The 24,730-nt window shown below is 39.9% G+C and overlaps 1 protein-coding gene across 3 annotated transcripts in view; it reads left to right on the top strand.

Annotated features, from left to right (window-relative positions):
• The window catches only part of pds5b (PDS5 cohesin associated factor B), a 258,376-nt gene that overhangs the window by 48,281 nt on the left and 185,365 nt on the right, over window positions 1-24,730 (top strand). For all 3 annotated transcript variants that reach the window (XR_013577094.1, XM_078545339.1, XM_078545340.1), the window contains exons 2-5: window positions 2,931-3,060; window positions 15,606-15,809; window positions 16,004-16,090; window positions 22,007-22,104. Coding sequence is in view for 2 of the 3 variants with exons in the window: in XM_078545339.1 (XP_078401465.1) it covers window positions 2,953-3,060; window positions 15,606-15,809; window positions 16,004-16,090; window positions 22,007-22,104 (497 nt within the window). In the remaining variant the exon portion in view is untranslated. The remainder of the gene's footprint in view (window positions 1-2,930; window positions 3,061-15,605; window positions 15,810-16,003; window positions 16,091-22,006; window positions 22,105-24,730) is intronic.

The following is a 24,730-nucleotide window of genomic DNA, read 5'->3' as shown; positions in this document are numbered from 1 at the left end:
CTCTTGTGGGAGAATCAAACTGGGGGCACAGTTTGAAAATATGAGGTCTCCCAATTAAAGTGGACCTGAGGAGGAGTTTTCTTTTTCTCTCTCAAAAGGGTCATTAATCTTTCGAATTCTCTTTCACAGTGCAGCGGAGACTGAGTCATTGAACATGTTCAAGGCTGAGTTAGACAGATTTTTGATCCGACGGGGAGTTGAGGGTTATGGGGACAAGGCAGGGAAGTGGATATAAGGCCACCATCAGATCAGCCATGATCCTACTGAATGGCAGTGCAGGCTCGAATGGCCTATTTCTTATTTTATTTTTATCTTGTGATCGAGGGTTACAACTCTGGGTAAAAATATCAAAAATATCAAGTTGAAATCTAAACTTGTTACCTTTGAGCTACGTGGTTGTGCAGCCATACAGCTGTCCAGATCTTGTGCACAGGGTATAAACAGGTAGCATACAAGTGGCCTGTTTTTAAGATGTGTGCTTGTGCAGCTGCGTGGCAATCTTAAAAGCGATCGCACAGTGCAACCAAATGGGCTGTACTCGGAAGGGAAATTCAAGGGACATTGCTTTTGACTTTTGAAACTTCAGTTACTGAGAACAGAAATGTCAGAAAAATATTTCCAACAATGAATAGGGTAAAATCTGGGATTTGGGAACTTGAGAGCACATTTGGGAGCATTGGGTAGCATAGAGTGACCCTTGGGTCGAGAAGTATTGATGACTGACTATTCCAGGCAGTATGATCTTGGAGTTCTGGGAGTGTGTGTGAATCCTTGAGAATGTTGCTGAACACAATTGACCTTTATTGGTAAGGGCTGGGAACAATTCCGCAGAGAACGGAACTTGAATAACCTTTGCTACCTTTTTGGCGTGCTTTAACTAATGGTACTGCAAGGATCAGTACTTGGGCCTCAGCTATTTTCAATGTATATCAGTGACTTCGATGAGGGGACCAAGAGAAATATATCCAAGTTTGCTGATAATACAAAATTAGGTGGGAATGTAAGCAGTGTGGATTACGCAGAGGGATGTAGACACATTGGATGAGTGGACATGAACAAGGCAGATGGAATACCATGTGACAGTGTGAAATTATCCAGGGTCATTGTATTTTTAAGGCAGAGGTAGATAGTCTCTTGTTAAGCAAGGGAATCAAACGTTGTCAGAGGTAGATGAGAATCTGGAATTTGAAACCCAAATTGATCAGTCATGATCTTATTGAATGGCGGAGCAGGCTCAAGGGTCCAAATGGCCTACTTCTGCTTCTATTTCGTATGTTCGTATAGTAGGAAAAATAAAGCACAGAGGGACTTGGGTATTCTACATGAATCGCAAAGTTAACATGCAAGTACAGCAAGCAACTAGGAAGGCCAATGGTATGTTAGCTTTTATGAGCAAAAGATTGGAATATAGGAGTAAAGAAGTCTTAATTTATATACAGTGTTCGTGAGGCCACATTTGGAGTACTGTCTGCAGTTTTGGGCCCCGTACTTAAGGAAGGAAGGCCTTGGGTCAAGTGCAACGAAGCTCTACTAGACTGGTTCCTGCGATGAAGGCTTTGTCATTTAAGAAGAGATCAAGTAGATGAGGCCTATGGAGTTTGAAAGAATGAGAGGTGATCTAATTGAAATATATAAAATCTTAAGAAGTTTGATAGGATAGGTGCTGAGAAAATGTATTCCCTGGCTGGGAAAATTAGAACACTTGGTCACAGCTTCAGAAAAGGGGCTGGCCATTTGGGACTGAAATGAGGAGAAATTTCTTTACTCAAAAGTGATTCTTTAGAATTCTTTACCCCAGAGAGCTGTGGATACTCAGTGACTGTGTGCGTTCAATACAGAGGCCGATAGACTTTTGGATACTAAAGGAATTAAGAGATCAGGATAGTGCGGGAAGGTGGTGTTAAAGTAGAAGATCTGCCATAATCTTTAATGGCGGAACAGGCTTGAAGGGCTGAATAGCCTACTCCAGCTCATATTTCTATTTTGCCCTTGTGTAATGGGCTTGAACTGAGGAGTGGATGTCAGATATTAAATATTCTGAGCCATTACTCCTCTCTTAGTATTGACGAGGAAAGGCAAATGGAAAAACTCAGGCAAACTTAACGGTATTGATATAAATAAGATAGAAGCCTGAGACCGTACAAAAGGACTCGAGAGGTGAACCGCTGAGGAGAGATTCTGTGATGCACTGATAATCATTCTCTGCAGAACTGGTGGCATCAGAAGCAAGACGGTGAGTGGGAGTCACACTGAAAGGAGCCCCTAGTAAAGGGGAGAGTGAAACCTGAAGACCTTATTGTGATTTAAATAGTGAAAGATTACTTCCACTGGTAGATGAATGAGACAAGAGGAAATGGAAACCAAGTGTTCTCAATGGAAGAAAGAATGAATGGGAAAGGGAGGAGTAAGATTTTTGAACTTGGGGCTATTAAAGTATGGTGTGCCTCACCATGCATGACTATTGAGTTAAAGGCAAAAACTTCATTTCAAATAGAATGGCATAAATGTTTAGAAATGACTAGGGGGTGGGGAAATGAGATTACAATAAAGGCATCAACACTGGGGGCAGAATGGCCTGCCCCCATCGTAATTTCTGTGACAACCCTCCCTTTAGTGAATTTGAGTACAGTGAGTGGCTTTGTAATGTTGGTGAGCTGTGCTTCGGAGGATGCATGCTACAAGAAGTCCCCAAGTACTAACCCTACTGCTCTTGGTTTTGTTCAGGTTGATTTTATGCTCGTTGGTTTTGGCGCATGAAGTCCAAGTACAGATCAGCTCTGATTATTTATGTTCTTGGCTGAGCTGTAATTGACGTGAACGAGTACTTGGTGCTGCTGGACGAGCTCTAACAGCTTTCACCATGCTGAACATGGATTGATTCTCAAAAGGAAATAATACATTTACGAACTTCGCTCTGTTTCTTTTTTAAGGGAGGAAACGTGAACTCTAACCATGGCTCACACCAAGCCTAAGGTCAATGACGGGAAAATTACATATCCTCCAGGAGTGAAAGAAATCTCTGACAAAATATCAAAGGAGGAAATGGTTCGAAGACTAAAGGTTTGTAATTATTTAGTTCTGTTTGAATGAATGGAATCGAGGCAGTTATAGTAGTTACGAACCAGTAATTCAGTTGAAATATTTACATCTATAAATTAAATAGTTTAAATTACTCTAAAGGCAAGTAGTTTGTCACATTGCCTTGTATGTTTAGTGCAGTGCAACTTTCTGTAAAATACAGATCTATATGTGGTAACATTTAGTTGGGTTTCAGACTGTGCATGAATTTGCACACTTGAAATTTTTAGGACTGATTTTTTTTTTGTTAGTATCAAGTGACATTGAGAAAATGGAAGGATCAACCGTGATCTGATTGAGTGAGTGGTGGAATTGAAGAGTTTGTTTACATTTTAGTTTCCCTACCTTATAACCGTGGTTAGGTGTCCAAAGTAATCCACTGACTGTGAATGGGTTTCGGATACTGAAGTCATCAAGGGTGCTAATTTTAAAAGAAAAGTATTCTTTCATTTTACTTGGGAGAATGTTGAACAAACTGATGGCATTCATTCAAATTGTTTTATGTTTAGCAAAGTGTAAAGTTGTTCATTTTGGTAGGAAGGACGAAGAAAATATTTATTTATATTGCCATATAAAATAAAAGGTAAAATTCTAATGGGGGTGTAGAAGCAGAGACCTGAGGGTATATGTGCACAAGTCATTGAAGGTGGCAGGCAGTTTGAGAAAGCCGTTAATAAAGCATGTGGGATCCTGAGCTTTGTTAGTAGAGGAATAGAGTACAAAAGCAAAGAAGTTATTGTGAAACTATATAAAACTCTGGTTCAGCCTCAACTGGAGTAATGTGTGCGGTTCTGGACACCACACTTTTTAGAAAGGTTTTGAAGGCATTAGGAAGAGTGCAGAAAAGGTCCATGAAAATGGTCCCGGGGTAAGGAGCTTCAGTTACATGGATAGATTGGAGAAGATGGAGTTGTTCTCCTCGGAAGAAAAAATTAAAAGGAGATTTGATAGAGGTGCTCAAAATCATGAGGGATCTGGAGAGTCGATGGGGGAGAAACTGTTCGAATTTGGCAAAGGGCCGAGAACGAGAGATCACCAGTTTAAGGTGATTGGCAAAATGGTGACATGAGGAAAAATCTTTTTATGCAGAGAGTGATTAGGATCTGGGATGCACTGCCTGAGAGTGTGGTGGAGGCAGAGTTCCATCGTGGCTTTCAAATGAAAGTTGGACAATTATCTGGAGAGGGAAAATTTGCAGTGGAGAAGGCAGGAGAGTGGGACTTGGTGAGTTGCTTTTGCAGAGAGCCAGCATGGACATGATAGGCCAAAATGCTGCCTCTTGTACTGTAACCATTCTTTGATTCCATGAACTAAATTCATGTTTTTTTTAAAAGGCAAGCATCCCTTTAAGTTGTGCTGCTAGTGTATGTAAACTTAATAACAAAAGTTGGAAATGTTCATATCAATCTAGACCGACCAATGTTCAGGTGATCAATGGTCAAAACTGGAGCTGAAGGAAAGTTTGCCTGTTCCTCCTTCACGTCAGGACTGAATCAATTCAATTTTAACTCAATTTTAATCACAAAAAGTTAGTATCCAGGTCCAGCAAGTGATTCGGAAGGCAAATGGAATGTTGTTATTTATTGCAAGGGGAATGGAATATAGAAGTAGGGAAGTTTGCAACAGTTTTATATAGGGTATTGGTGAGACCACATCTCGAGCATTGTACAGTTTTGGTCTCCTTATTTAAGAAAGGACATAATTGCATTGGAAGTAGTTCAGAGAAGGTTCACTCGACTGATTCCTGGGATGAGGGGGTTATCTTCTGAGGAAAGGTTGGGCCTGTATCCATTGGAGTTTAGAAGTATGAGAGGCAATCTTATTGAAATATATAAGATCCTCAGGGGACTTGACAGGATGGATGCTGAGAGGATGTTTCCCCTAGTGAGAGACTAATGCTAGGGGACACAGTTTAAAAATAAAGGTTCCCCCATTTAAGCTGGAGATAGGAGAATTTTTTTTCTCTGAGGGTTGAGTCTGTGGCACCCTCTTCCCCAGAGAGCGGTAGAGGCAGGGTTATTGAATATTTTTAAGGCTGAATTAGATTCTTGATTGGAAAGGGAGTCAAAGGGTATTGGGGGGCAGGAAGAAAAATGGAGTTGAGGCCACAATCTCATCAGCCACGATCTTATTGAATGGTGGAGCAGGCTCAAGGGGCCAAATGGCCTAAACCTGCTCCTAATTCATATGCTGAAATGTATGTTCCTATCTTTTCTATCACATGTGAAACTGTACACTGAAATAAGAAAATTGAACAAATTAAGTTTTGGTAAATGAAAATCCATTCCTAATGTTAAAAGAATATTGAATTACTAATCAACTTTAATACTGTGAGATAGGTGTAGGACAAAAAAACTGTCAGCTCCATGTTTTGTTGAAATACATAAGTGCCCTGGGAGAACATAAGAAATAGAAGCAGGAGTAGGCCATTCAACCCCTCAAGCCTGCCCTGCCATTTAATAAGATCATGGCTAATCTGCCCCAGGCCTCAACTTCTCTTTTGTGCCAGCTTCTCATAGCTCTCAACTCTCCAATATTTCAAAAATCTATCTACCTCCTCTTTTTAAATACTTTCAATGATCTAACCTCCACAACTCTGAGGTAGAGAATTCCAGACATCCCCTACCCTCTGAGAGAAGAAATTCCTTCACACCTCAGTTTTAAATTAGTGTCCCCTTATTCTGTAACTATCTCCCCTAGTTCGAGATTCCCTCACTCATGGAAACATCTTCTCAACATACACCCTGTTAAGCCCCCTCAGAATCTTGTACGTTTCAATAAGATCACACCTCATCTTCTAAACGCCAGTGAATAAAGGCCGAACCTGTTTGGCCATTCTTGGTAAGTCAACCCCTTCATCCCAGGAATCAGCCGAGTGAATCTCTTTTGAACTGCCTGCAATGCCAGTATATCCTTTCCTAAATACGGGGACCAAAACTGTACACCGTACTCCAGGTATGGCCTCCCCAACACCCTGTACAGTTGTAACAAGACCTCCCTATTTTTAAACTCCAATCCCCTAGCAATACAGGCCAAAATTCTTTTGCCGCCTTAATTCCTTGCTACACCTGCATGTTAACTTTGTGTTTCATGTACAAGAGCACTCAGATCCCTCTGTGCTGCACTTTGTTGGAGTGTCTCTCCATTTAAATAATAGTATGTATTTTGATTTTTCCTTCCTAAGTGCATGACCTCACACTTTCCTACATTATACTCCATCCACCAAATTTTTGCCTACTCACTGAACCTATCTACATCCCCTTGCAGATTCCTTCTGTCCTCCTCACAACATGCCCTCTCACCTATTTCTGTATCATCAAGTTTGGATACATTACACTCTGTCCCCTCCTCCAAGACATTAATATAGATAGTAAATAATTGAGGCCTTAGGACCGATCTGTGTGGCACTCCACTAGTTCCATCTTTCCAACCTGAAAAAGACCCATTAATTCAACTCTCCTTGTCTTCTGTGTGTTAACCAATGCATATTAATACATTACCCCCAATACCGTGAGCTCTTACCTTGTGCAATAACCTTTTTACGTGGCACCTTATCGAATGCCTTCTGGAAATCCAAATACACTACATCTACTGATTTTCCCCTTTTATCAACTGTGCTTGTTATATCCTCAAAGAACTCTAGCAAATTTGTCAAACATAATTTCCCTTTCACAAAACCACGTTGACTCTGTTTGATGCATTAAGCTTTTCTAAATGTCCTGCTATTTCTTTCTTAATAATGGACTCTAGCATTTTCCCAATGACAGATGTTAGGCTGACTGGCCTATAGTTTCCTGCTTTTTGTCTCCCTCCCTCCTTGAACAGAGACGTCACATTAGCGGTTTTCCAATCCACTGGGACCCCCTGGAATCCAGTGAGTTCTGGAATGTTTTGACCATTGCCTCCGCTGCAGCCACTTCCTTTAAAACCCTTGGATGCAGGTCACCAGGTCCTGGTGACTTGTCTGACTTCAGCCCTATTAGTTTGTCAAATACTTTGTCCCTCGTGATGGAGACTGTTACAGGATCTTTCCTCCCATTAGTTCCTTGCTTATCTGATATCTTTGGGATGTTTATAGTGTCCTCCACCATGAAGGCCGTTGCAAAACATTGGTTTAAATTATCTGCTGTTTCCTTGTTATCAGTTCTCCAGTTGCATCCTCCAAGGGTTCCACGCTCACTTTAGCCATCGTCTTTCTTTTTATATACCCGTAGAAGCTCTTGCTATTTGTTTTTATATTTCTTGCCAATTTACTTTCATAATCAGTTTTCTCCCCTTTATTAGCTTTTTAGTCATTGGCTGCAGGTTCATTTTAAAAAAAAACATTCCCAATCCTCTGGCCACTACTTTTTGCCGCTTTGTATGCCTTAGGTTTTTGATTGGATATTCTCCTTGACCGCCTTTGTTAAACACGGGTGGTCCATCCTTATCATCGAGTCCTTCTTTTAGACCGGGATAAAATTTTGCTGAGCGTTATGAAATATCTGCTTAAATGCCTGCCACTACTCATCCACTGACCTCCCCCTTAGTCTATTTTCCCAACCCGCTTTAGACAACTCTTTCTTCATACCTCTGTAATTGCCCTTATTTAAGTTGAGGGCACAGGTTTGAGACCCGAGTTGCTCGCCCTTAAACTGAATTTGAAATTCTACCATGTTGTGATCGCTACCTCCTAGAGGATCCTTAATTATGTTATTTCTTATTAATCCTACCTCATTACACATTACTAGATCTAAACTAGTCTGTTCCTGGGTAGGTTCTACAACGTATTGCTCTAAGAAACAATCCTTGATGCACTCTACAAATTCATCTTCCATGTTACCCCTGCCAATTTGATTTGTCCAGTCAATATGCAGATTAAAATCACCCATGACAATTGTAGCGCCCTTCTTGCATGTGTCCATTATTTCCCAATTTATACTTTGCCCTACAGTGCCCTTCGGGGGCATATTGACGACTCCCATCCATGACTTCTTCCCCTTGCTATTCCTTACTTCCACCCAAACTGATTCCACATCACAATCTTTTGCACTTATATCACTAATCACCACTGCACTGATACCTTCCTTTATTAACAAAGCTACCCACCTCCTTTTCCTTTTTGCCTATTATTCTGGAACGTTGAATACCTTGAATATTGAGTTCCCAGTCTTGGTCATCCTGCAACCACGCCTCTCTAATAGCTATGAAGTCAAATTCATTTATTCCTATTCGTGCCGTCAACTCATCTATCTTGTTACAAGTAAGACCATAAAACGTTGCAGCAGAAGGAGGCCATTCAGCCCATCAAACCTGCTCTGCCATTCAATGAGATCATGGCTGACCTGATAATCCTCAACTCCACTTTTATGGTTTGCCCATAACCTTCGATTCCCTTACTGATTAAAAATCTGTCTATCTCAGCCTTGAATATACTCAACGACCCAGCCTCTACGCCCCTCTGCAGTAAAGAATTCCACAGATTCACTACCCTCAGAGAAGAAATTCCTCCTCATCTCTGTTTTAAATGGACATCCCCTTACTCTGAGATTATGCCCTCTTGCCCTAGACTCTCCCACAAGGGGAAACAACCTCTCAGCATCTACCCTGCTAAGCCCCCCAAGAATCTTATGCTTCAATAAGGTCGCTTCTCATTCTTCTAAATTCCAAAGGGTACAGGTCCAACCTACTCAACCCCTCCTCATAAGAAAACCCCTCCATACCCGGGATCAACCTAAAGAACCTTTCCTGACTGCCTCCAATGCCAGTATATCTTTCCTTAGATAAGGGGACCAAAACTGCTCACAGTATTCTAGGTGTGGTCTAACTAGCGCCTTGTATAGTTTTAGCAAGACTTCCCTATTTTTATACGCCATTCCCTTTGAAATAAAGACCAACATTCCATTTGCCTTCCCTATTACCTGCTGAACTTGTATGCTAGCTTTTTGTAATTCATGCACGAGGACCCCTAAATCCCTCTGTGCTGCAGCTTTCTGCAGTCTTTCTCCATTTAAATAATATTCAGCTCTTCTATTCTTCCTGCCAAAGTGCATAACTTCACATTTTCCCACATTATGTTCCATCTACCAAGCTTTTGCCCACTCACTTAACCTGACTATATTCCTCTGTAGACTCTGTCATCCTCACCACGTGCCTTTCCACTTATTTTTGTGTCATCTGCAAACTTGGCGATAGTACATTATTTCCCCCATCCAAGTCATTAACATATATTGCAAATAATTGTGGCCACAGCACTGATCCCTGTGGCACTCCACTAGTTACAGGTTGCCATCCTGAAAATGCCCCCCTTATCCCAACTTTGTCTTCTATTAGTTAGCCAATCCTCTATCCATGCTAATATACTACCCCCAACATCATGGGCTCTTATCTTATTAAGTAGCCTTATGTGTGGTATCTTATCAAATGCCTTTTGGAAATCCAAGTATATTGCATCGACTGGTTCCCCTTTTATCTATCCTGCTTGTTACCTCCTCAAAGAATTCTAATAAATGTGTCAGGTATAATTTCCCGTTCATGAAGCTTTGCTGACTCTGCTTGATTATATTATGTATTTCTAAATGCTCTGCTATTATGTCCTTTATAATAGACACTAGCATTTTCCCAATGACAGATGTTAAGCTAACTGGCCTATAGTTACCTTTTTTTTTGGTCTCTCTCCCTTTTTGAATAAAGGTGTTACATTGGCAGTTTTCCAGTCCTCTGGGATTTTTCCAGAGTCTAAGGATTCTTGGAAGATTACTACCAATGCATCCACTATCTCTGTAGCTACTTCATTTAATATCCTAGGATGCAACCTATCAGGTCCAGGGGACTTATCGGCCTTTAGCCCTATTAGTTTATCCAGTACTCCTTCTCTAGTGATAATTGTTGTATTTATTTCCCTCCTCGCATTCCCCCCCCCGCCCCACCTTTTTGCCCCTTGATTTATTCAACTCCTTTTCCATTTCCTGGTTCCCTATTATTATTTCTCCAGCCTCTTCCTCCAAGGGACCTATGTTCACTTGAACCCTCTTCCTTTTTATATATTTAAAGAAGCCCCTACTGTCCGTTTTTAAATTACTTGCTAAGTTACCCTCAAAGTTTATTTTCTCCCTTTTTTTTGGTCATCCTCTGTTGGTTTTTAAAACTTTCCCAATCCTCTGGCTTACAATGTGGCAAAGATTAGTGGTATGTTTTTTCTTTCAATTTGATACACTCCTTAACTTCTTTGGTTAACCATGGTTGGTTTATCCCCTTCCTAGAATCCTCCTTCCTCTCTGGGATGTAACTTTGTTGTGAGTCATGAACTATTTTCTTAAATGTCTGCTATTGTTCATCAGTTGTCTTTTCTGCTAAACTCCTTTAGTCCACTCCAGCCGACTCTGCCCTCATTCCTTTGTAATGCTGCATGCATTCAGATAAAGAGCTTTAAGCTTTGACTTTTTACCATTATTGCTCATTCTAGTTCTGATTTCTGCTCTTCTGCTTATTTTCTGCCCCTTCCTGTCACAATTTGATTATCATTCGCCTCGTCACTACCCTGCACCTCTGCTCTCTCGTTTCTTTTTGATTTTTTTAAACTTCCCTTCAGTTGACCCCCCCCTCCCCCCCAAATTAATTAGTTTAAAGCCCTATCTACAACCCTAGCTATACGATTTGCCAGGACACCTGGTCCCAGCATGATTCAAATCAAGCCCGTTCCAATGGAATATCTCTCTCCTTCCCCAGTATTGGTGCCAATGCCCCATGAATCAGAACCCCATTTCTCGCACACCACTTTTAACCCACATTTACCTCTCTAATCTTATTAACCCTATCCCAATTTGTGCGTGGCTCAAGTAGTAATCCAGAGATTATTACCTTTGTGGTTCTACTTTTTAATTTGGTCCTGAGCTGCTCATAGTCCCTCAGCAGAACCTCTTTCCTAGTCCTATCAATGTCATTGGTACCTACATGGACCACGACAACTGGGTCCTTCCCCTCCCACTTCAAGTTCCTCTCCAGCTCAGAAGAGATGTCCTTAACCTTGGCACCAGTGAGGCAACACAGCCTTTGCTGCAGAGAACAATACCTATTCCCCTAACTATGCTATCCCCTATTACAGTGATGCTGATGCACTTTGTGGTGGTAGTTGGTATAATGTATATCTGGTCATATTTCTGAGTGATAACACTGTAATGGAAACGATTCAGGGAAGATCTATAAAAATAATTCCAGGCTGAAGAAGCAAAATTATTTGTTATTGGAAGAAAAGTTTTTTTTAGGGGCTTGGGTCAGGAAGGGTGACAGAGTTAATAAGGGAAATACATAGCGTACATGTAATGTAGTGTACTGTGTAAACCAGGGTAGGAGAAACAGAGGATGTGATTGTATGCTAAAGAATTAGCTTACTTCACGAATACTTGACGAATAATTACTTCACACTTGGCTGAGGATTTATAGGATGGACTGCCTGTTAGTGCTAGCTCATAATTCAAAGAAGAACTGAATTGTTTCCCGATTCAACAGGTTGTGGAGGCATAGAAGTTTGAATTAGTATATAGGAAAATGTTTAGGTTGTTTCCTGTAACAGGATTCCCACACAAGTATTTTAATTATGGACTTCACAGTGGTTTTTGTTTTAAAATAGTAGCAATTTGACTTACTTGATTGCTGTTCCAGACTGCTTTTCCAATTTCAACATTGTCTGCAGCGCTTTAATTTACACCGTGATCAGAAGTTAATTCAGTGCCACCATATTTGGCATAATGAGCTTAAGGTCTTGAAGGCCCTAAGACATCTGGTCTAAACTCTGTTCAGTGAAAGCAATGGTTAAGTAGCTTTTCAAATGATGTGTAAACAATTCCTTGAACTACAAAAATATCCAGCAAATCATTAGTGCTCTCTTAGGACTTTTCCATCAATGTCGTCATCTGTTACAAAAAGCCAGCAGATACAGAGTGATAGTCCAATGAAAGGGGCTTGAGGGTCTCTTCACAATCTGGTTAAAGTGTCTTTCTTTTGAACAGCATGCAGATAAGCAAAGCCAAAGTTGGGATCAAATCAACCCAATAATACTTGATCAGCGCTTGTACCATGGCTTCCACCATTGGTTACATCCTGTGGAGAGGCCATGCTTGACTATTGTAGCACCTTTTTAATGTAATAAAACACCCAACAGTGCTTCACAGGTGTATTATAAAGAGCAACTTATGATACTAGGTTAGATGACCAAAAGTTTGGTCATAGAAGTAGGTTTTAAGGTGTGTTTTGAAGGAGGAAAGTGAGATAGAGACACAGAAGTGTAGGGAGCTGTTTACCACATTCAACAAAGATGATGAATTCTGTATTCTCCATGGCAACGCTGCTTGCCAACCAATCGGTGCACTCTTCACATACAGTATAAATTGCTGTGTTCCCCTTCATTCTTGCGAGTGTCCTGATGAGTGCAAGATGAAAAGCTTAGACATGTCTCTTTTTTTAAGCAATGCTCAAATTATGCCTCCATAGTGAGGAAAACTGTTGGAAGCTATTTCAGCAGGCTTATCAAAATTAAATTGGGGTTATTACTTTTGGTGTTAAAGAAGGCTGCTAGATTTTTGTTCACTCACTTCTACTTGTATCCCGAGACTTCAAACTTTTACACTCTGCTGAATCCTTGAAGTTTGATTGTAAGGGTGAAAATGCGTGAAAATAGCTATTTAAAGACCAAGTACTGTTAATGAGTGATCCCTGTAGAGACTGGTAACTTTTAAAAGAAAGGAATACCTAAGAAAACACCAGAAAGAGAACCAATGGACACAATTTCACTTTTTGGAACTTTTACTATAACAAATCAACTTAAACATTAATGAACAGGTGAAGAATATTTCAAAACAGAAATACCTGGAAAAACTCAGCAGGTCTGGCAGCATCGGCGGAGAAGAGCACAGTTGACGTTTCGAGTTCTCATGACCCTTCAACAGAACTAAGTAAAAATAGGAAAGGGGTGAAATATAAGCTGGTTTGGGGGGGAGGGGGGGGGGTGTTGGGACAAGCAGCCAGTGATAGAAGGAGATAACCAAAAGATGTCACAGACAAAAGAACAAAGAGGTGTTGAAGGTGGTGTTATTATCTAAAGGAATGTGCTAATTAAGAGTGGAGAGCAGGACAAGCAATGTACAGATAGCTCTAGTGGGGTGAAATAAGACTAAAAGGGCATAAAAGGTATAGATAAATGATGGGTGGAAATACATTTAAAAATAATGGAAATAGGTGGGAAAAGAAAAATCTATATAAATTATTGGAAAAAAACAAAAAGGAGGGGGAAGAAACAGAAAGGGGGTGGGGATGGAGGAGGGAGTTCAAGATCTAAAATTGTTGAACTCAATATTCAGTCCGGAAGGCTGTAAAGTGCCTAGTCGGAAGATGAGGTGCTATTCCTCCAGTTTGCGTTGAGCTTCACTGGAACAATGCAGCAAGCCAAGGACAGACATGTGGGCAAGAGAGCAGGGTGGAGTGTTAAAATGGCAAGCGACAGGGAGGTCTGGGTAATGCTTGCGGACAGACCGAAGGTGTTCTGCAAAGCGGTCACCCAGTCTGCGTTTGGTCTCTCCAATGTAGAGGAAACCTCATTGGGAGCAACGAATGCAGTAGACTAAATTGAGGGAAGTGCAAGTGAAATGCTGCTTCACTTGAAAGGAGTGTTGGGACCCTTGGACGGTGAGGAGAGAGGAAGTGAAGGGGCAGGTGTTGCATATTCTGCGTTTGCATGGGGAGGTGTCATAGGAGGGGGTTGAGGAGTAGGGGGTGATAGAGGAGTGGACCAGGGTGTCACGGAGGGAACGGTCAAACAAAGGTAAATTTCACTTTAAATTGTTGATACAACAAAAATGCACCACTTGTAGTTACAATCACTTGCATTGCATCCCATACAAATGTGGGACCACGTGCAATCTCAAAGTCTTCTCAACTCAGCCTCTGTTCTGTTGAATCTCTTGCTTACCATTCAATTGTTTCAGCCCTTGAGTTGCATTCACCAGCAGCTGTATTCCATCTGGCACCCCCTGACCTGGTTAACACGTTTACGAACCCTCTCTCACTCATGCCATGACAGTCCAGATGGCACAGAATCCCCAGAGACTCCCTTCTCCAACCTCTTTAAATGGTCTGGTAGGCCCGGGCAACACTGAAACAGCAGCAATGGGGCTTGTCTAATTCACAATCCATTGCCCAACGTGTCTTCAGCTCTCTGCTCTTTCCAACTGTATAAAAAAACACAGTGGCCCATAATTTCCATGCTCCCCAGCGTCGGATTTGGGGGTACCCCAAAGATGAGCTGGGGAATCCCTCTGGCAAGTTCCCAGGGTTTGCACAGCAGTCGCCCAGAAGTGCACGCTTACTCTGGACAATTGCGCTGCACTGGGAATCACCCGAAAATGCAATTTTCTAAGTTGCAAACTTTTTGGATGGCTTTGCCAGGGTTGTACCAATAGTTACCCAGAAAAAGCTAGAAGAATTTAAAACCTCTTCTAAATTCTGAGTAACTATTGTAAAGACCCAGACCGACCCCATGGGACTTCCTCCACAACTCTCACCTTCATGACCCATGGAACCCCCCCCACCACCTAAACACTGACACCCCCCCTCCCCGCAACCTCGCACCCCCAAACCCCTCCTGGCCTCAGAGGCCCCCAAACCACCACCACCCCCCAACCCAGTCAGACAACCTCAATGCAATTAACTTTCTATTTACCCGTTGCTTCTTAATTGTTCATCCCCATGGCATCCTTGGGTCACATGGATATTTCTTGGAGCATAATTGGTTTCCTGATTATGACCTCATTAACTTGCTTTCCGAATACTCTCCTGTCCACTTCGATCTTAAAGGGAGATGGCACAAAAGAAAATGCTAGCTTTTCCCAAAGCACATGGATCATCACAGTACAAACCCATCATGGACTGAATATTCTAAAACATTGCAATTTTTGAACTGCTGCTTTAATAAAATTTAGTTCAGTCATTTTTTTTCCTAGATGATATCTTATCATGCAGGCAAAAAGTGAGAAGAATGTAAGTTATCACTTTGTTACTTCGTTTACAGTTGACTCCCTCCGATTGAACACAAAGTTATGATCAGTTTAAACAAAAATCACCTGATGCATAAGAATTTCTGAGAGAATTAGGAAATTGAGAAGTCTGTTAGAACCCCAGCAGTCAATGTCAGAGTCTGCTTTGGGTCTAGATTTCAATCTGTAGCTGCCCTCTTTGCTGATATTCTAATTCTAGTTTTGGCTTGGAGGTGCTTGGTAGAGCAAATAACTTCACTATAACAGTCTGAAGAAGCTGCTTTATTTCTACAGTTTACTTTGCTTTACCAATTAGTTACGGGTTGCAGACATTACTAACTTTTTTTTTGTACGGTATTATAAAAGAAGGCTATGTGTTTACTTGTAAAGGAGAAATTTAATTCAAACATTTGCCTCGAAATGCAGCTCATTATTTTACAGTATGTAGTCGCTGAACTTGTTGCGTTCACTAAAATGTTGAAATTGGACTTTAAGTAATTGTGTCTCATGTTGTCTTATTAGATGGTTGTAAAAACCTTCATGGATATGGACCAGGATTCAGAGGATGAGAAGGAACTGTATCTCAATCTGGCATTGCATCTTGCTTCTGATTTTTTCTTGAAACATCCTGACAAGGATGTGCGTCTACTGGTTGCCTGCTGCCTAGCTGATATTTTTAGAATCTATGCCCCAGAGGCACCCTATACATCACCAGATAAACTTAAGGTAGATTTTCATCGCTCTGCAATTTTTAATTTATTTTAAAATAGAATATTGATTTTTTTTTTTCCCCTCCTATGTATCCATTTTGCTTTTTAAAATATTCAGGAATGCAAGACTGCGTTTTAATATGAAGTCTGTTTCTCACATCTGTTGAAGCATTGTGAAATACTGTAAACATACAATTTTATTCTGTTTAGGATATTTTCATGTTCATTACAAGACAGCTTAAGGGATTAGAAGACACAAAAAGCGCACAGTTTAACAGATATTTCTACTTGCTTGAGGTGAGTGGCATGATACGCTTTAAGGATTCAACCATTCTGAATATTGATCATTGATTGGATATACAAAGGCTTATTCCGTTCACAGATTAATCACTGCGTTCACACAAAATAGTGATGTGTAACTTTTATTGATGACAGTTCAAATTTTTATGTCTTTAAGTATAAAAATTGTTGGTCTTGACTACTTTGCCGGCCAGAGGTATATTGAAAAAAAAACATTTAGCATAGATGTCCTTTGGCCTGGACCCCTTTGACTGGAATTTATGCTCTCTGAGAGGACCTAATTTTACACATTCTTTCTACTTTCTCCTCATACCCTTTCAATTTTTAAATTATTTGGTACCTTGTTGAATGCAATAAACAACTAAGCAACAATTCTCAGTTATGACACTCTATTCTGATAACTCATAACATGATGAGATTTATTTATTTTTGTCCTTGAAGTATCTAGTACTTAACTTGGCCTCCCTGTGTTTGATTTTTACCTACCAACGAAAATGATCTTGGCTTGTTTTCTTTATTTTCATATCTAACATCTCTCTAGAATCTCTTGTACCTCCTGTATCGTGATGATTTGAGAGAATATAGTTGCTCTAGCCTTTCGCTGTAACAAAGATCCATGGTGTCACCTAGTACACTGCATTTCAATTTCTCCAGAGCTACTACATTTTTTATCTTGCAGGGAGGGTGCATTATTCCAGAAGTGACCTAACCATTGTTCTGAATAGAGTCATCACAATCTTTTTAAACTTTTTGTCTTCAGTCCCTCCTAGATGTAAGCCTCAAAATACTATTTGCTACCTTCTTGTCTGGCCCCTACCAAACCCCCCCCCCCCCCCCCCCCGCCGCCGCCAAATTTCAGGGCTTGTGTAATACTCCGGTAACATTTTTATCATTTGTAGTCTGAATTTTTATCTGAATTTGCAACAAGATGGATGAATTGATAGCATAAATAGAAGTAAATGGATATGATATGATAGCCATCACAGAGACATGGTTGCAAAGAGACCAAGGTGGGGAACTGAATATTCATGAAAGGATAGGAAGAAAGGAAAAGGAGGCAGGTAGCTCCATTAATCAAGGATAATATCAAGACAGTAGTGAGAAATAATGTTGACTAGGAAAATCAAATTATAGAATCAGTTTAGGTGGAAATAAGAAATAGTAAGGGAGAGAAGTCACTGGTGGGATTAGTTTATAGGCTCCTTAACAGTAGCTAAACTGTAGGACAGGGTACAAAATAATAAATAATGGGGGCTTGTAAGAAAGGTGCTACAATAATTGTGGGTGATTTTAATCTTATAGATTGAATGAATCAAGTTAGCGAAGTTAGCCTTGAGGATAAGTTCATAAGAGTGTATTCGGGCCTGTTTCCCAGAACAGTACATTCTGAAACCAAGCAGGGGACATGCTATTTTAAGCCTGGCACTGGATTAAATAGGATTATAGGATTAACTAACTGTTCTCATAGTAAAGAATCCTCTGGGCAAGAGTGATCATGGTATGATAGAATTTCACATTCAGTTTGGAGGTGAGAAACTTGGGCCTGGAACTAGTGTCTTAAACTTGAATAAAGACAATTACAAGGGAATGGAAGACAGGATTGGCTACAGTGGATTGGGAAAATACCAGTAGGTTTAGAGGTAAGACTGTAAACGAGCAGTGGCAGATCTTTAAGGAGATCCTTCATTACTCTCAACAAAGAGATATTCCATTGAGAAATATAGACTGTATGAGAAGGATGCACCATTTGAGGCTAACTAAGGAAGTTAAGGATGGTATCAAATTTAAAGACAATATCTACAGTGCTGCAAAGATTAGGCCAGAAGATTCAGGAAAATTTTAGGAAACCAGCAAAGGATGACTTGAAAAAAACAGTATGAGAGAAAACTAGCAAGAAATATAAGAACATACAGTAAGAGCTCCTATAAGTATATAAAAAGGAAGAGAGTAGCTGAAGTAAATGTTGGTCCCTTAGAGAATGAGTCTGGGGAATTAATACTGGGAAACAAGGAAATGGCAGGGGCTTTGAATAAGTTTTTTTTTATCTGTCCTCATAGGTGAAGATGCAAAAGGCATCCAAAGAATAGTAGAAAATCCGAGGGCAAAAGGCAGGGAGGAACGTAAGACGATCACTATTGTTAGAAAAAATGTACTAGGAAAATTAATGGGACTAAAAGCTCTGGTCCTAAGATTTTAAAAGAAGTAGCTGCAGAGATAGTGGATTCTTTGGTTGTAATCTTTCAAAATTCCCTAGATTCTGGAAAGGTCCCAGCAGACTGGAAAGCTGCACATGTAACACTACTGTTCAATAAAGGAGGGAGACAAACAGGAAACTGTAAGCCGGTTGGCTTAACATCTGTCATTGGGAAAATGCTGGAATCCACTTTTGAGGAAGTAGTCGTAGGACATTTAGAAAATCATTATACAATCAGGCAAAGTCAACATGGTTTTATGAAAGGAAAATAGTGTCTTACAAATTTGATAGTTCTTTGACGATATAACAAGCGGGGTGCATAAAGGAGAACCAGTAGGTGGGGTATATTTGGATTTTCAAAAGACATTTGCTAAGGTGCCACAAAATATTACTACACTAGATATCGGAGGTCTTGTGTCTCAGTAGGTACTGCCCCTTCCTCTTAGCCAAAATCCCTAGGTTCAAGTCTGACTAGAGGGCCAAAAAGCCATCAAAGGATGTGGTTCAAAATGAACTTGCTCATCCTTCTATTTCCCAAGGGAGAAAAGTGTGTGTGTGTGTGTGTGTGTGTGTGTGTGTGTGTGTGAGAAGATGCAAGACAAACAAACAAGAGCTCATGGTTTTGTGAGTAATATATTATCATATTAGAAGCAGAGTTGGTGTAAATGGATCATTTTCAGGCTGGCAAACTATAACTCGTGGAGTGCCACAGGGGTCACTGTTGGGCCTTCAACTGCTTACAATCTATATTAATGATTTGGATGATGGGACAAACTGTGTATCCAAATTTGCTGCCAATGAAAAGATAGGCAGGAAGACTAGCTATGAGGAGGATACAAGGGATTTAGATAGATTAAATGGTGGGCAAAAATTTGCCAGATGGAGTAAATGTTGGAAAATGTGAGATTGTGCATTTTGTTGTGAAGAGTAGAAAAGCAGAATATTATTTAAATGGAGAGAGACTACAGAATGCTGCAGTACAGAGGGATCTGGGTGTCCTTGTATGTGAATCTTAAAGTTAGTATGCAGGCACAGCAAGTAATTGGGACAGCAAATGGATTGTTGGCCTTTATTGCAAGGGGGTTTGAGTATAAATGTAGGCAAGTATTCCTACAACTGTATAGGGCATTGGTGAGACCACACCTGGAATACTGTGTAAAGTTTAGCTCTCCTTTATTTAAGAAGGGATACACTTGCATTGGAGGCAGTTCAGAGAAGGTTCACTAGGTTGATCGTGGGATTAGGGTGCTGTTTTACGAGGAAAGGTTGAGCAGGTTTTGCCCATGATCATTGGAGTTTAAAGGAATGAGAGGCAATCTTATTGAAATATACAAGGTTCATGGGGGTTTAGCAGGGTAGATGCTGAAAGGATGTTTTCACCTTTTGTGGGGAACCTAGAATTGGGGGCAGAAGTTTTGAATAAGGGGTGTCTCATTTAAGATGGAGATGAGGAGGAATTTCTTTTGAGGGTCCTTAATCTTTGGAATTCTCCACCCCATAGAGGCTGTATCATCGAAATATATTCAAGGGTGAGTTAACTAAATCTTTGATCTCCCAAGGGAGTCAAGGGTATTGGGGGCCAACAGGGAAGTGGAGTTAAAGTCACATCAGATCAGCCCATGATCTTATTGAGTGATAGAGCAGACTTGAAGGGTTGGAGGACTGATTCTTCCTATTTCTTATGTTCAAAACTTGACCCTCTTTCACTAATATACATAGGCTGCTGAGCCCACTAACAATGAGTCAAAGATTGTTTATTAATGTATATGTCTTTTGTGTATCCTTCTGTTTCCTCATCCATAGCCATTGAAGACTCCCTTGTACCTTCTTAAATTCTGAAAAAAATATTTATTGAGCAACTTTTCTATTTGCTTATCTACCCTGGTGATCTTGGCATGCTGAGTTTTGAATGGCTTCAAGTCGTCTATAACAATTCTCTCTCCAAACATGTTGAAAATTATTTGCTATTTATCTTTACATTGGGGACATTTTTTAAATCATCCCTTTTTAACATTCCTTGATTCCCTTTGTTCCTATTTTCAGCTCATGGCATTTCTTGGAATTCTCTTTTGGGTTGCTAGCTTTTAGCTTTGTTTTATTTTCAGTCCATTTCAATGATTTGCCTAAAGGACTATAACCTTGGACCTTTTTTTCCTCTTTGGGATGTTGTTAGACTATGCTGTGCCTATTTATACCTGTTACTCACTACTCTATCAGTTACCTTTTTACTTCTACTTTATGCAGAAGATATCCTCTTGAGAAAAACAACATATAAAATAATTAAAAATCAAAATCAGTGTTGTTTGATTTTTATATTTTTCATTAAAATTGTTACAATTTTTCAACCTTAATTTTTCCCCTTCATATTGCTGAGTTGTTCTGGTTCATTACCCAAAACCAAGTCCAGTATTGTATCGTTTCTTGTGGGGCTTGTGTGCTGACTCAATTGTCAAATCTCAATCTCTCCCCATTTAAAACGTCTCTGATGTTGCCAATGCAGCTTTAAATATGGCTGGAGAAAAGCAATTCTTGATCAGAAATCTATGGTATTTACTTCAGAAATTACTTACTTCATGTAATGAAATATTAAGAATTATGAAGCTGAGAAAACTCATTCCTTCCCTGAAAGTACCAGTAATTCATCTGGACTGCTTCCTGCAGCCTACCAATTTCCCTCTGAGGGTGCTAACTCCTGGGTGAATGCAGACGTTTTTAGTTGTGTACCCATAGCCATTTTCTGTGTGTGAACCTTGATAACCAGTTTTGGTGGCCTATTCATCAACGGTAACCAGTCTTGATTTATGCTGCAGAAGCTGAGCCACTAGTGATCAGGAGTAGAAACAGTGTCTCATTTGCCCCTTCTCTCCCCACCCTAAAGTATAGCAGTAGTAAGTATAATATATTTCTGCTTCTCTGCCTGAGATCGTGAACAGCATTAGAAGTCTGAGAATAGTTTGCTTTTTTTTTTTGTGTAGTTATTTTGAGGTCCATATCCCTGGTCTCAGTGCTTTGAAAAGACTGCAATTGTTGGAAAATGTTTTTTTTTAAATAAACAGATCTTAGCTTTTCATTGTATTCTCTCGCTAGCTCTTGGACTTGTAAGTTTTGGCTTTTCTTGAATTTTGTAAAAGTCTTGATACTGGCACACACAGTTACTCAAGCACACACGTTCAGGTTATTATTTGAAAGAATGGTGAGCTAATGTTTCTGACACCCCTGAATCCTTGCCTAAAACATAATTTCATTCTTCATAAGTACACCAACCAGCTGTGTGTTTCCAGTATTATTTTCTTTTCCAGATGTGGAATGTTGCATAACACATGAATTTGGTTGTGCAGGTTGGCGAAATAATCTCTGTGCTGAATATGGGCATTTTCCCTATTCTCTCCTCTCAAATATTTTGTCATCAGCCTCTACAGCATCCTCCTAGCAATTATTGGAAGATCTGCATGATCTTTGAAATATTGCTCTTGATTCACCATTTTAGTGCTCAGGTACCCCTGAGTAGTTACTGTTCTCCTTTCTCACCGAGTAGAAATGTCCAATTACCTTGGACACCACTTTTTGATGGCATCATCAATAACTGAGAATTTGTCATGTGGAGAGGCAAGTGCATACTTTTATTATTTTTATAAAATATCCATAGAACTGTGGCCAACTTAAATTGAATTATTTCTTCCATTAGAAGCATGATCAAGGTTTTCTTTGTTTCATTATAGAATATTGCCTGGGTAAAGTCGTATAACATCTGCTTTGAACTGGAGGACAGTAATGATATCTTCACTCAGTTGTATAGAACGCTTTTCCAAGTCATAAAGTAAGTTGGTGCTTGCAAATAAAATATGCATGAAATGTAATGAGTTAACTGTAGAGCAAGTTTTAATACTTTATCTATGCTCTCTATTTAATTGGTCTCTTCATCCCTTCAAATATCCTTTTTCTTGTCAGAGAATTTTATGTGCACATGTGTAGATCTTCCAGCTGACATGATCTGTTTTACTTCCTTGCAATTGTGTGTAACTCCAAATATTGTAACAAAGAAGTTTTATAACAAAGCGATCCTGATTTGATTACAAGGCCCTCAAAATGGGGGGAAGTATTGTGTGTACAATGAAGGGAATAGCAAAAGAATACCTAAGTTTATTGTATATGTATTTCAGTGATACTTAATTATCTGACCAACCCTAATATGACAGATTTCTAAATAAAGTGGTCACCGTTTAGATACGAAGCAAGTTACACATTCCAGGAGCAGAGCTGAACTTGTTTAACTCTGCATCTTGCTGTGAGATGTCTGACCTGAAAGCACATGGATACTGACATTGAGGAAATGTTTTATCACTCACCACGAGTGTCCTTGGATTCATGAAAACAAAATTAGACAAAATGATTAGATGGGAAATAAAAGTTGAGAATCGAGGTTTAACATGCAGGTACTGTTGATCATTATTCAGGGTGCAAAATGCACAGGCAGTGCCAATTGTTCATGCCCACCATAGGTGCTTTAAGTGGATTGTGGAGAGGTGGAAAATTTTGATTCGTACTTGAGTGTGCACCTCATGGTTTCTGGATGGCTGAGAAGGGTACTGGTGATGATCAATGGCCAGACATTTGATGGCAGCTGCCTTTAAATGCAGACCTCGGAGAATATCTATGGGAGGAGGTGTTAGTCATGTAAGCAGACTATATAATTCTTCAATTGGAAACCAGCGCCACCTTGTGCATAAGCAAGCAGTTTACTTTGATATCAGAAAGTAGAAGATGGTACTGTATTAATGATACTGTACTTTGGCACACCAAAGCATTGCGCTGTTGTTGCTGTGTTGCCATTTGGTGAGTTTGTTATCTTTATGCTTTTGGGAGGTTGCTGGATTAAAAGTGGCAAACAAAAGCAGGTTTATTCAGTTATGTTCACCTCTTGCTGTCCAGTCTGAGGATGTCACTGTTGAAGTAGATAATTTCCCAACAATGAAATGGCACATGCCCTGGAAATGTAGAAGATTTAAAAGATGAATTTGTTTGCCAAGTGGGAAACAACTTGCATGTTAAGATCTAAGTACTCGCATAGCAATTTTAAAAATAAATTCGTGGTAATCATAATCATCCATAAATCGTGACTGTAGCTTTTTGAGTGATGCCAGTAACATTTCAAGAGTTTTATTCTCCTGCATCTCAGCAGTAGTTTGTTTATTTAAAAATCTACACCTATTCTCAAGTAGCTACTTGTTGGGACTTTGGAAACAAAAATGGATTTTGCACAAATTACTGACAACTGCTTTTGATTTATTGCCCAAGTGGTTCAGCAGGCTTGCTTGTTGCCTAGTTAATCTACTGACCATGAGATTCTTCCATCTATGTTGGCGAAGTTATCATGCCAGTTGAGAGTGCTGGGGGTGCACTGGTACATGGGTATGGTAGTGTGATTATCTCATTGGATATGAGGCCTGGACTAATAATCTAGAGAATTAGAGTTCAAATCCTACCATTACAGTTTGAGAATTTCAATTCAGTTTAAAGAAAAATCTGAATTTTTGGAATTAGTTTATCAGTGAAGTGACTATGAAGTTTGTTTTGTTATGATCTTGGTAGAGACTAGTAACTTTTTAAAAGAAATTTGAATTTGCAGTTATTAACTGAAAATACCACACAACAAGACTACTTTTTTAAAGGAAAAAGCTTTGACCGACAAAAGAAAAAGAACAAGCACTATTAACACTATATCTCGTAGGTACTTATACTTTAAACCAAGCAGAACACCTTCCGTTCTACTCTTAATATTATAGCTTCTTGAGTGTTCATTTGGTTCTTCTGGAGCCAAACCCATGTGTGTCACAGCTCCTAGAAACTCTGATTCTCCTCAGTTTCCTAGTCTGGCACTTAGACTTGCAGAACACACACACTGTGAGGATTCTACTCCCAATCTTTTCCACTAGCTTTACCAGGCAGATTTGGCAATATTAATTCCTCATGCACTCGAACTTTTCATTCCGAGCATGAGCCCCACTCTCAGTCCCTATGATGTCCCACAGAAACACTCCTGCTCTTATCAACAGAATTATCTATCAACAGCTCCTGACAGAATCTTTCTACCTTCTCCCAGTCTGCTGCCAGACCTGGACTATCTCTTTACAGACTGCTCCCAGGCTGACTGCCTCACAGACTGTGAAAACAACAGAGATATATTGAAACAAAGGAACCTTCCCCTCTCAACCCATCTCCATGACAACGTGACACAACAGGATTTGTTTTTGGATAGAAATGCAAATCAGTTATTTTAAACTTTTCCTTTTGATCTGATAAGTATATGGATATTTTGAAACCTTCCCTTGTTTACCAGCAGCCTTCAATCTTTCTCCAATCTGGGGAAATTACATGAACAATATAAACCTTCTTCAGAGCCCCCACTGACATATATTCTCTCCTCTTAACTTTTTAACACCTCA

This window comes from Cetorhinus maximus, chromosome 7 (genome assembly GCF_964194155.1).
Source record: "Cetorhinus maximus chromosome 7, sCetMax3.hap1.1, whole genome shotgun sequence".
Lineage (NCBI taxonomy): Eukaryota > Metazoa > Chordata > Chondrichthyes > Lamniformes > Cetorhinidae > Cetorhinus > Cetorhinus maximus.
The sequence above is the reverse complement of the archived record's forward strand: the minus strand, read 5'-3'. Positions and strand labels throughout refer to the sequence as shown.